We start from the raw sequence: 14,067 nt of genomic DNA on the forward strand, positions 1-14,067 counted from the left end.
TTGAAGGATCATAACAGATATGAACAAATATTAATTACGCTTCTATACATTAATTTTACCCATGCGGTACATTGCGTGTCATAAATTTTGATTTCAATGCTGATTTTTCAAGTTAAAAATGTGGAACAATTACACGCAAATGTAATTTTAAAATATTATGTTTAGTATCGGACAGATAATAATAATAATAAATGCATAGATTGGAATGTATTATTAAAAAATAATATATTATAATGCTTTCCGTGTATGCTATTCTAAATGGCTCAGCTTAGAAATTTAATTAGTAAAAGCTGGGGACATGCAGCAAAGTAGTAGAGTTCTATCCTTACAATTACTCTTTATCTTGATTTTCCTCAAAATGGTGTTATCAAATGTCTTTAAAATATTAATTAAGAAATAAGTAAATAAAAAATTATAATAAAATTGCCTTAGAAGTTATTTTAAGTCTGTCTCAACAACACTTTTTCATAAAAGAAAAATACTTTAAACTCTTCAACTGAATCCACGAACACTAGTTGTTATTAGTAATTTTCTTTTCTTTATAAATCTTGCCAAGATAAACTTTCATCTCTGTAGAACCATAGTGGCTAATTTTATATGAATTCCTGACATTAATGGAATTGGAGGTTTCGATCTCTTCATCAACATATTTTGAGAAAGCAAACCAATTGATACGTACTATAGAGATAAACATTGAGCACGACTTGACAAAGACTTCTAGGAAAAGGAATGAGCCCCCAACAAGACTTTTTTTTTTCTCCTTTTTTTCATATACTAACGGGATGTTCAGGAGGGAGCTTACCTTGGTTTTATGCTAATTTATATTGGGTTTTATCCGACTTATCCAAATACATATGTTCCATTGATGAAATCAAGTCATAATTTAAATTCAAGAATGAAGAGTCCAAACTACTTTACTTCGAAAAAAGATCGAAATTCCATGTATTAGAATTCCTTAAGAAGTAAGAATTCTTGCTTAAAGGTTTCAAATATGGAATCTTGAGTTGCCCTCTTCCCGTGTAATGTTGCATATGGAAAGAAACAAAAAGAGTCATCCACTATACAAGAAAGGGTGTACATCACTTTATTCGTCCCTTCTTGACAACAACTGAAGAGAAACTTAAATAATCCAAATCATTTTTTCCTCTAAGCTGAAGGCACACATATTTTAATGCATCTTATACGCCCAAAGAAAAGGGAGAGAGGAAGAGGAAAATTTGTCATCACACAATATTTGTATTTGTAGTGATTGTTGATGCTTCTTTTCGGCTCTAAAAAAAAGTTTGGCCTTTTGGTTTGCCCGTTGTGTTGGGTGCAAATTAAACAGATTCGATCAATCACCACTTTTCCTAGTAACAAGACCGCTCAAGTTTAAATAGATTTTGTAGAACTAGAGTACAACACTTTGCATCTTTATGACTTTATCACTTTTCTTATCGATGATAAAGGTTAATGAAGATTATATATCAGCTAAGTGAAAATCTCAATCATGACTAACTACATGTTAAGTAAACTCGATCCATGTCTTTTTGGTAAAATACATGTTCATATACCCTACATTTGCAAGAAGTTGAAATTGTATTGAATTTTATTATATATTCTCCTCTAATTTTTTAAAAAATAGTCCATCTATTGTTTAATAAGATAAACATTATATATATAATCTTAAAATTATTTAATATTTTAATTTATTAATTAAAATAATTTACAAGTATAAAAAAAAAGATTTAGAATTATTCATTTGTATTTAGTGTGATAGTCATATATTTATTATTTAAGACCGACGTGGTTTTGGCACCAAATACAAAGATGCAAATACAGTTTTCGATCTTGAAATGTAGATACAATATTTATCGTCACTTATTTATTTATTGCTACTCTTTATTTATTATTTTTTGTTTGAATATTGTTTTTATTCATTCAGTTAAAATATTTTACATAAAATGTATTTTAAAAAAGAGTGAACATATTATATTATAATTCATATAGTAGTTCTAGTAACTGGAGCATTATAGTATTGTATTTATTCCCCTCAGCCCTTACTCTGATTTTGAGTAGGTCTCATTAAATGCTTTAGCTTTACTTTTTCACTTTGTTTGATTTTTACAAAAATAGAAAAGAACAAATTGTAGAAGAGAAATAATTAGACAAAAAATAATAAATTTTTAAGTTATTTGATATAAAAAAATGAAGAGGTAAAAAAAAATGAACAGCCCCTAAGTTATATACTATAATAATAAATAGAAAGAAGGGTAACAGTGAATAGTAAAAAAAAAAACTCACGCAGTTGTTTTCTTCTCTCTTAACCAAATATATGTAAGCACCTGTTCTGTTTTTCCAGTTTTTTCTTTTATTTTCTTTCACTTTTCATGGATACCAAACATAACATGTGAAGTTGTATAAAATTTTACTCGATAATAAAAAAACTATTAAAAAATAGTATAAATAATATAATGCATTCCCAATATGTTTCACGTGTGTATAAGTGAAAGACAAAGAAAAAGAGGGGATTGTAGTATTGCAATATATATGGGTCCAATTATTACAATTGTTTGATACATCATTGTTGTGTCTTCTTGACAATGTCTTAAAAATCAAATTGAGTCACCAAATTGAAGAAAATATTACTTCAGCTTTTACTGGTAAGTTGAAAGGCATCGATCAAGCCATATAATCTTGAAAAAGAAAAAGAAATAATTAATTAATGATTTAGTAAATATCGAATGAAGTAAAACAAAGTATTATATATGGTGTAGTGTCACATTTGATAAGAAATAAATGGTCGTAACAATAACATATATAAAAATTATTAGAATAATGAGTTATCTCATTCTTTTAAACAAATGATATACATAAGCATAAGTTGCAAATGCGTCGAATAGAATCAAATTTGGTTTAACTTTAGTCAATTTGACAAAAATTGTTCAAACTTGAAACTCATGCTCGAGTGATATGAAATTTTTTAACCCAAACTCAAAATAATTCAAGCTCATGAATAATTCAGTTCAATTTGTTAATTCGAATTGCATGAATTAATACTCAAAATAATTTAAATTTAGAACAATTTAAATTCACCATCTACTAATAGTTTTTAGACAAAAAAAATAGTAATTATACGATGTAAAACATAAAAGTAAATATAATATGATTTAAAATACTGTATAATTTTATTTATTCCAATTAAAAAAACTGAATTCTATATAATAATATTGTGATAAGAATCACACGAGCTAATATATGAACCGGACGAGATAAATCATATATTCCTCAAGATAACTCATTTATTTAATAAGCTCAAATTTTAGCTAAAATATTCATAAATCAAGTTCAATTAATTAATTAATTAATAAAATCTCAAAGACTGAAACTAATTTTGAGTTCATTGAATTCATTATAGATAAAAACTCTTACACCAGATTTGTACTTTACATTTAAATTTTCTAACTATTTTGTTTTCCTTAATCCTTACTTATATTGGCCATTGAATGGCCTAACAGGCATACCGAATTTGTGCCAACTGGAATTGACTAAACACTGTAACATGAAACCAAATAGAAGAAAAAAACCAGAAAAGGAAGTTTTTGGTATCTTTGAATTTTAAGATGTTTCGACTGTGAAAGAAATGGACGAAAGTGAGGCAGACCCACGTCCAGTTTTCTTGGTTTGACTGAAGCTTGGGTCAATCTTCTGATCATAGCCCTAATTGCTTGTTTTCTATTCTATCCGTGACTCTACACATTATGATCATTTTTTTATTTTGGTAAAATGTTCAACGGCTATAAGGCTAATAACTTAATCAGACAATAATCAAACCTCTAACTAAAGCTCCAATTTAATCAATTTTGGTAGGGTTGTCATTAATTGGATTTTGAATCTGATGTGTTACTTGTACTTATTCAAACAGTATAATCACATTAATTCACAAAATCCTAGCAGTTCCTCATTTGTTGTTTTCTTTTTCATTCTTTTATTAGTCTATAAGATTAACTTTTTCCCTAATATTAAAATGTGGAACCCCAAAACAAACAATGATATTTGATACCTTGTTTTTATATTTACATTTTTAGTATAAACTTAATTGGAACAAGTGTGCGTCTCTTGGATTTGCTGTTGAAAGCCTCTAAATCAAGATTTGCACGTATTTAGCATATTCTTGCTTTTTTTTACTTTTACCATATCAAAAATGACTTTAAAGTATACGGACATGCTTAATTAATCCAATAAAATATTTATATTTATCAATAATTACAGAAAATTTCTTTTTTATTTTATTATTTTTAATAATTTATGAAAAATTATAAAACAATAAAATTTTAATTTTAATCTTATAAAAAATAAAATGACATATTTATAACTACAAATAAAATACAAAAATATATATTTTTTCTTAAGATAAAAAAGTTATATTATTCATACACAACTTTTTTATAACATTATTTTTTCATTATCTCTCTCCATTACATTAAATACTTTATCTCACAATCTCCCTTTTCTCTTCACATCTCTCTTTATAATATAAAAAATGTACAAACATAATCTTATAATAAAATACCTAACTATTTGATAAAATATCTATGTCAATTGTAAGTAGTTTTATAACTTTAGATATGAGGAAAGAAAAAGATGGAACAGGTGCAAGAGTAGTCTTCATCGTGAGGTGCCAACATGTGGAGCAACTATACCTATTGCCACTGTTTGGCACATATGTATCCACTGCTGACAGAATTGATGTATGACATTCTGATCCTAAAGGGTGTCGTGGGAACAACTGAAAGATTATCTGTCCAATACACCTAGACTTAGGAGTATTAGATATGTTGCATATTCTACAGCCAATTATGTTCCCTTCATAACGCAAACCTCCAACCTTGGAGTACTTGTTGCTTAACATTGTTGGTTTTGCACTATAGCATCTGGGTTCACACGATCACAGCATGTCAAGTAAAAGGAAATGATGTTCTAACCTGTTCATGTCTTTGTTATTAAGCTTATTCCAGTCTGTCAATGTGCCACTCAGTGTATTGTTAAAGTAATTTCAAATTCAAGCAACCTTATTATTTTAACTATTAAAGTACCGTTTATGTTTAATTTGCAGCATTATTGGAGATGGCTTACATGGGATTCACACATAAACAACGGTTCTCCAGATATGTAGTAGATGTTTATCAATAAAAGTGGGTCAACTTGTGGGATAAATAAATAAATGTTGATGAGGTACAGAAATATAAAGTAATTAGAAAAAAGTCCATTGGTAAAACTACATCTATATATATTACAGAAGAAAATTGCTTAAACTACACGGCGTGAAAAGGTTTTTTTATGGTGGTGTGTCCACAATAGAATTAAGAATAGAGTTAAACAACTATGCTAAATTATACTATTAAAGATGCTCTAATGTAAATTGTTATATAATATTGCACTTCTTTTAGTAAACTATTGCATCTTATTTAATCACTCATACGATTTGTTATTTTTTAAACAATCAGTTGATAACCAAACAATTAGCTCATAAATTTAACAAATAACTTCACAAATCTTGAAGATGGACATCAATGCAAGGAAAAGTAGAATAATCCGATTATTTAAATATAAAATAATTAAAAGCCGTTCCTCTTTAATCCCAAAAATATAAATGATGAGGGATAAAAATTAAAAGAAGTAAATAGTTCTGACTATAACGGAAAGAAATGATTGTAATTAAATGAATGCAAAAATTATGGAGAAAATTTGATCTAAATGTATCAGCAATTATGTTTTACAAAAATATAAGGAAAGAACTATTAGGCATGATGCCCAATATTTTTAGGTACATATCATAACATCATGACATGATACTACTCATTATGAAAAAATAATCCGAATCTCCTAGAAAAGTAAAAAATAAAAAAATAAAATAACTGAGACAGCTTTTGAGGAGAATAATAGCAGATGTGTTTTTATCATGTGGGGGCAAGTTAAAGTGGTTATGTTACACTGATGCTTGCACAATGTTTTTGTTCGTGCAAAACAACAAAGCACACATAACATAACTGATAACTTCACGCCGCAACACACCCATTTTCACCTTTTGCACTGTCTTTCATCTCATCGGAGAGAATAGGGTGGCGCATGCACACACACTCACTTGTGTTGGACACAAAAGCCAACCCATTTATCAACTTTTTCTCACTATAAATGTATGCACTCTATCACACGTTACATGATACATACACAGACACATAAGCCTCCAACACAAACCTCTGACTCACACGTAGTAGAGCTCCACCCTCAGCTCAAATCTCAATGGCCTTTCCCAGGCACTGAAAAGGAAGTAAGGGTAGGTACTCATTCTTTTAACTTGCACTCTTTGTTTTTGTTTTGGGTGTGTGTTATGTATGTTAGTCTTCTCTGACTCAGAGAGACACTCAGAGAGACACTCAAAGAGAGAATCAAATTTCCAAACTTTGGAATTTTAAAAAAAATGAAAAAAGAAATGATTTTTAATGCGTTTGATCTCACAAATCGCCTTGAAACATGTCCTTTTACATCTATGCATAGGCCAAAGCCTTCCACTTCTATACTCTCTCTCTCTCTTTCTCTCTCTCTCTCCCTCGCTCTCGTGGGAGTGTTGAGAAATGTTATGATTTTGGTCTTCATTCTTAATGGGAACACACTCTCTATTTGACTTTGGTTTGTGGGTGTTGAGAGAGTAGCACATTCAATGGAGCTTTTTGTTGGGTGGAAATGGATTGAGTTGACCTCAGATCTTCAATTTGTTTGATTGTTGCAAAGTGTCATTCTTTTTTCTGATTAATATCTTGGATTGGTAGTGTAGCTTCAACTTGGTTATCAATCATTTGTCATTTAGAGGAATCAGGTGAGTAGAATCAGAAATGTTGACTTGCATAGCGTGTACAAAGCAGCTCAATAATGGATCTCTTCGCCAAGAAGAAGAGGAAGAAGCAGTGCACACACCCAGCACCAAGCAAGCCATCAAGGCTCTCACTGCTCAGGTAAATTGGCCATGCCTTATATATACCTGATTTGACTCATTACTAAATCTTGAAACACAAGTCCAGAATCCACCTCTTCAATCATGGAATAAAAAGATTCAAATTTTTTTTTTGGTCTTTTCATGATTTTCTTCACTAAGGTGTGACAAAGGGGTACCCGGTTTTGTTTTTCAGATCAAGGACATGGCAGTGAAGGCTTCTGGGGCCTATAAGAGTTGCAAGCCTTGTTCAGGGTCTTCAAATGGTAACAGGAATAGAAAGTATGCAGATTCTGATATGGCATCAGATTCAGCAAGGTTCAACTGGGCCTACCGCAGAACTGGGAGCTCCAATTCAACCCCAAGGATGTGGGGGAAGGAAATGGAAGGTAAAGTGAAAGGGCTTTCCAGTGGTGAAGGAACACCAGCATCAGTGAGTGGAAGAACTGAGTCAGTGGTGTTCATGGAGGAGGATGAGCCTAAGGAATGGATTGCACAAGTGGAGCCTGGTGTGCTTATTACTTTTGTTTCATTGCCTCAGGGTGGGAATGATCTGAAGAGAATACGGTTCAGGTACTACTACTCTTCTATCTTGCGTGTTTTGGAATTGTACAATGTTCCAATTTGTTGGAGTGAAAGCACATGCCTTGTCATGTTTTAGATGCAACTTGCTTTTTAACCAATGTGACCTTGTCCTTTGTGGTTTAAACTTTCTCTTCTTCTCTGATCTGGCATATTAAGTACATGTTTGTTTGAGAGTGATCAAATGCTTTTCAAAGGCTCATCAGATTCTAGGCTACCAGGATCTATATTGTCTCTATTGTGCCTCTTTGAGGACCTTAGCTTTGTTCCTTTGTCAGTAACTCATGCTTGGCTTGGAAGTAGTAGAGAGGGACAAAAGCAAAAAGTATTTTTATCTTCTAGCTTGATCATTCAAATTCATTCCCTCCTCTCAGCCCACAAAAAGAAAAAGAAAAAAGAAAAGGAAGCTATGCAAAAGAAAAAGGCCAGGCTTGGTTTTGTGGCAGAGTAACATTCATTTTATGGAATAAAAGCAATTTTGTCAACAAAAAACCCATCTCTTCTGAATAGGGAAAAAAAATTAAATACAATTATTATAAAGGGGTATTAGAAGGGTCTATTCAATCATTAATAGTTCATGAATCATGAATACAAGTCCTTTTTATTGGGAAAGTGTCCTTTGGGTTTTTGTCATGAGACTTAACTTCAGGCTCATCTGTCTTTTATGAAAGTTTTGGCTTTCTATTAAGCTAGTCTCAGAACTGAATTGGAAACAAGCAATAAGATCTTGAATCTTAAAGCAGTTAAGGGCTGTGGAAATTCAAATTAAAACAATATGAAGGTTGTGGGAATTTAACTTTTTTCTTCTAAAATTCATCTACCTTTTATTTTCTTAGTGGTAACCACCTGAAGCAATTTTCTTATGCCTGTTGGAATCACTATTGAAACAGCACCCTTGCTGTTTATGAACAACAACTGGGGATCCAAATCTCATATTGCATTTGTTATTATGGCTAAAACATCAATGGGTTCACCAATTAATGATTTCTGTACCCCTACTGGAGCACAAGCAGCTCTTCATTGTTTTGTGTTGTGGGGGGGGGGGGGTGGGGAGCGTCTTTGAAAATATTTGAAAAATATACATTATTTTAACCAGCAAGTATTTTCTGTCTTTCCTTGAAATCTTGAATGCATTCATATCTAGTCCCAAAAAGTAGCAATTGGAGTTCCATGTTTACATTTTTGTGTCAATCAATAGTACAGCCTGAAAATTTTCTAATGAAGGGAAATGTACTAGTGTGTGATGTCACTTTCCTTTTCTTTTCTTTATCCCGTTGGTGATTGTACTGAATATTTTATTTTATATTTGATCAGTCGTGAAATGTTTAATAAATGGCAAGCACAGAGGTGGTGGGCAGAGAATTATGACAAAGTCATGGAATTGTACAATGTTCAAAGGTTCAATCAGCAAGCAGTTCCTCTTCCAACACCCCCTAGATCTGAAGATGAGGTGAGCATACATCTTTTTTGTCATTTGATGTTAAAGAATTGCATGATTAAACTTTTCTCTACAGATTCATCCAGCATATCTATTAATATGTTATCCTTAGCAATCAATCACAAATTCCTTCTAACTCATACTTGAGGTCTGAATTTGAGATATTTTGAGTTAGAAACCTGGCTCTTGATTGAACAAATACATAATGTGTAATGTACTAATTAACTTAGGGAATAGGTTGTTACCTCAAGTATTTACATTACATGAGCAATTCTTTTAGAATCTTCTGTTTTAGTGAATTTCTTATATGGGTACATTTTAGTTGGTGTTTATACAACTTTCCTTTTCTTTTTCAGAGCTCAAAGATTGAATCTTCTAGGGACAGTCCTGTCACTCCTCCACTCAGCAAAGAGCGTGCACCCCGTCATTTTCACCACCCAATGGGGATGGGCTATTCGTCCTCAGATTCACTGGATCACCACCAAATGCAACCTCATCCTTGCTATGAAACAAGTGGTCTAGCGTCAACACCAAAGCTTTCCAACATTGGCGCACCAAAGACTGAAAGATCATCCATTGATGGTTCGGTAAGGACAAGTTCATCAGGAGAGGAAGATCACTCGGGTGAGCTTTCAATCAGCAATGCCAGTGATATGGAAACTGAATGGGTTGAACAGGATGAACCAGGAGTATACATCACTATCAGAGCACTGCCTGGTGGAACCAGGGAACTCAGGCGAGTCCGGTTCAGGTATACATAAATCATTAGTGTGGAAGATAAAATCCTTTTAATGTGACAACTTCTGAATTCTTTTTTGATAATTGTCTTCACTGGTGAATGTTCCCTCTTAACCAAGTTGTATTGTGTGAACAGAATATTTTGGTGATTTAGCTTACATTTAGTAATTTGATTCTATGATCTATTTTTGTTATGCATTAAACCTTGTGAATAGAATAAAAAATTAAACCAGTTTTGGATGTAGCTCCTTAGCCGACCTCACTTAGTGAGACAAGGATTGGATGATGTTGTTGTTATTTGGACTTTTTTTTTTTTTATCTTATTGATGACTTAAGGCTTAACAGCTAGATTGCTTAGGTATCAAGTTTGATTTTATCATGAATAATCACATTAATTTAAATTGACAATTTTCTTTTTCAATTTTTTACACAGCCGAGAAAAGTTTGGAGAAATGCATGCCAGATTGTGGTGGGAAGAAAACCGTGCTAGGATACAAGAACAATACTTGTGATTGTGACTATAGAAGAGCCTTTACACAGACAACTGCTTCTGCAGGCTAACACAGTACAACATGAAAGCTTTACAACAGTATTGTGCATTCTAGATCCAGTTACCTTCTATCCAGTGGATAATTTGCAAGTAACTTCAACTTACGACTTTGTAGTTCACTTTAGCCGTGGAGAAACGCATATGTTGGGAAACATTAGACTGTGATAGTGAAATTTTAGTTTTATTTAAAACTTGTTCATGCCAATGTCATGCAGTGGGAATTGTCAAATGTTTTCAATCTTGTATGAATTTTGGACTACTCCAATTCCAATTGAGATAACACGTTTGGTTCTGTCAAAATGGTTAAACTGATAATAGGACAAAAAAGTACCTGGTTTTTTAAAAGCACTAGAAAATAAAGTACCTGATTTTTTTAAAAGCACTAGAAAACGTCTAACGGTTTCTATAAAAGGTCAAGAGTTTCAGACAGTATATCAATAGCACACACAAGAAAGATGGAGGGCATTTCATGGCTATCGTGATGATAGGACAAAAAAGGTAGGTAGTGCGTAATATAATCGAATTAACCTTTAAGAGCCAAACATGTTATGACTATAGTAAAGAAACTATCATAAGTATCAATCTTTGAAATTGTTCCTACCTTTCTTTTTCACTATCTTGAGCATTAAAATAAAGTCTTTTGTGGCAACTAGAAGGAGCCCTCGGAGCAATCAACGATGCCATTTATAAGAATTTGACAAACTTTTTTGCACTACCTATATCGTAAGTTGGTTACTCTTAGGAATCAAAGTGGAGCACTAAATGACCCAAAAAATGATTAGTTACAGCTTCAGCTAATAGTAACATAATGAGTTCAACTGAAAAGCTAATAACAAAAAGTAATTATAACTCTCCGTCTAGTAACCTTTTTAGTTAACAGTGCATGAACTATGTTAGTGACAATAAGATGAAATTAGGCTCAATAGTTCACAAATAAGCATGTGGAAGACTTGCTCCTCTCAAAGGGAAATGCCATTGCTCTGCCATCTCTAGCATGACAGAGACATGAACAATAAGCATCACCATCCATGAGTATGAAAGAAACATGAGATACATTGTATTGGAAGAGGAATGCTAATAACTCATACTTTTGAACACAATCTTTTTTAATACACTTTATTGGTCTATTTTACAAAAATGTTAAAACAATATTTAAAAAGTGATGATTTTTTGAGGTAAGTACTTTGATTTTCTAATAAAAAAATATTTTCAAGAGTGTGTTGCTAACATTTTTCTTTCTCAAAATTGACAATTTGAGGAAATAAATTAGCAACTTCAAGTTGTAGTTTTGTTGAAGTATCATGACTTTCGCACACAAGGAAAAATTAATTATATCCCTTTAAGTATTTGTTTGGAAACACATATTAAAAAAACTATAAACTTGGATTCAATGTTAACATAAAGATAATTTGTACTTAATTTTAAATGCACTCTAACACTTGGTCCTCGAATCATATAAAAAAGTGATAAAAAAAACCCTAAATAAAGCAACACATCAAATCAAATAAAATGAGTAAATATCAGCCTTGTAGAGTGAAAATCATGAATTTTGGGTCCAGTTAATTTTCAGTCCAATTTTCACAACAGAATCCCCAAAAAAGAGTGTTAATTTAGGCCAACTTGATCATATCAGCTAGCATAAGTCAACAAAATTTTTGACAGAGTTGGATTCGGCCTATTAAGATTGTGGGATGAATATTTGCTATCTCGATCCACCCCATTTCGAGTTGTAAACTAAATGCCCAATCCATAAGCTTTTCGTTTCGTTTTTCTTTAAAACTCCATCATAACCTTATCATTAATTTAATAATTAATATGCATATAAAATCTTCAAAAAGTATGTAACACATTATAAGTTAAAAATAGTTTATATTATCAAATTTTAAAAAATAAAAGAACTTTAAATTTTTTTATTTATATTATATTCCAAATTTGCTATAATTTATTTTTAAAAACTAAAAACTATTTTTAAAAAGTAAATCAAACATACTCTTAGAATTTGTTTATTTTCGATTTTTAAAACAGTGTTTTCTTTTTTTAAAAAAATAAATAAATCATGTTTATTAAATAATATTTATTTTTAAATATAATATTTAAAAATTAAAATTCAAAACAGAAATAAACAAGCCTTTATTTTTTATACAGATTTTATTTATAAAATTTTTTAGAAGTTTATTCCAAACTGATCTAACTTGGAGTTCTGAAAGACTTTACAAATATTATATGTTGAACTATTTAAATTGCTCACTATATTTTAGTTATTTTAACATTTCTAAATTCAAAAAAGAAAATACTAACAAAATAATTTTTAACACGTATTTTAAAATTAATTTTTGTTATTAATTAAAATTTATAAAAATTATAAGATATATTCACCTCCTGCTTTAAAAAAATTTATTTATGTTGTTAAAGTCTTTAATAAATAAATAAATAAATATTCATAAATATATTACATAATATTTTCTTAATATTCTTCTAAAAAAATATTACATCTCAACTTTGAATTCTTGTAATAATTTTAAAAAATTTAAGATTTTAATGTTATACGGAGAATTCATACATGCTTAGGAATATTTTACTTTTTTGTGGCAGGTCATTAGAGACAATTTAAATAAGATTATTATAAATAGGAAAAATCTTTTTTTTAAACATTTAATATAAATATTTAAAACTAAATTTAAAATCACAATATTAAACTGTTTTTAAAATCTCTTAAAAATTAATTAAAAAACATTTCATCAAAGCAATCTAAGTTTATTCAAATATATATGTATATTAACCCATTTAAAATTACTGGAATGATATATGAGTGATTAATTACTAACTTAAATAAAAAAACGTTGACGTCACGGTAGTATTTAAAGTCAGGAATGTTGATAGCATATATTTTTTTATTTTATAATTATACGATACCCAATTGTTTTTTTTTCCCCCTTAAATAATGTATTTATATCATCTGGTTCTATGCATTAAATGCAAGTTTTCATTTTAAATATAATATTATTTTTATAAATGATGTTAAAAGAGCCACAGTTTTCTTATTACACTATCTGATATTATACTTTCGTAAAATTTAATTTTCAGTTTTAAAAAATATTTTTTTAATATAATGAAAACTATTCATTTTGAAGTTTATAACATTTTATAAATTTAGAAGTCACAATATAATTTATTTATTTTAATTTAATAGTATTCATATACTACACAAAAATCCATTAATTTAACTGAGTGAAAATACAACATTATTAAATAATAAAAATATAAACCGTATTGAACAGTGTTCTTCACATCTAAATTAAGGAATCAATTTACATGTCTCGTTATTTATTATCTATTTCATTAAATAAAAAATAACGCATTAAAAAAAAAACTAATAACTTTAAAGAGAATAATGTGGTTTTTAAAAATGAGAAAAATTAATAATTTATAATTTATTCATTTAAAGGCACACATGTCACATAAAGAGAATGACATGTAACTATAAATTGAATAATATATTAAATTAATTTATAAAATTATATATATGTTTTAATTTTAAAATGATAAAATAATAATAGTTTTAATCACCAAATCACAAGAAAAAAATGTAATAATTTAAAATTAAAATAAACATTATCATTTAAAAAATAATTAACTAATATTTAAAATTTCAATGCCCAATTTATGTATATTTATTCTAATTATAATAAATAAATAAATAAATTATAAAATAAAAAATACTAACTATATGTCATAAATATTGACTATATTTAAAAATATTTACAGTACATTAAATGCTCAGAATAATAA

General features: G+C 29.6%; 1 protein-coding gene across 3 annotated transcripts; it reads left to right on the forward strand.

Annotated features, from left to right (window-relative positions):
- Positions 1-6,250: 6,250 nt before the first annotated feature.
- Positions 6,251-10,425, forward strand: LOC113850385 (protein Brevis radix-like 2). Of its 3 annotated transcripts, none has more exons than XM_027480916.1 (6): positions 6,251-6,316; positions 6,815-6,992; positions 7,167-7,543; positions 8,867-9,002; positions 9,347-9,741; positions 10,162-10,425. In XM_027480916.1, exons 2-6 carry the CDS (start codon positions 6,873-6,875, stop codon positions 10,238-10,240), a joined length of 1,107 nt encoding a protein of 368 aa, XP_027336717.1. In that variant the 5' UTR covers positions 6,251-6,316; positions 6,815-6,872; the 3' UTR covers positions 10,241-10,425. The 3 variants fall into 3 exon arrangements, with proteins under 3 accessions (XP_027336717.1, XP_027336718.1, XP_027336716.1); XM_027480917.1 differs by lacking the exon at positions 6,251-6,316 and having other exon boundaries at positions 6,581-6,992; positions 9,347-9,447; positions 9,505-9,741; XM_027480915.1 differs by lacking the exon at positions 6,251-6,316 and having other exon boundaries at positions 6,581-6,992.
- The last annotated feature ends 3,642 nt before the right edge of the window (positions 10,426-14,067 follow it).

Source organism: Abrus precatorius, unplaced genomic scaffold (assembly GCF_003935025.1).
Source record: "Abrus precatorius isolate BTA unplaced genomic scaffold, Abrus_2018 Scaffold9, whole genome shotgun sequence".
In the NCBI taxonomy this organism is placed as follows: Eukaryota; Viridiplantae; Streptophyta; class Magnoliopsida; order Fabales; family Fabaceae; genus Abrus; species Abrus precatorius.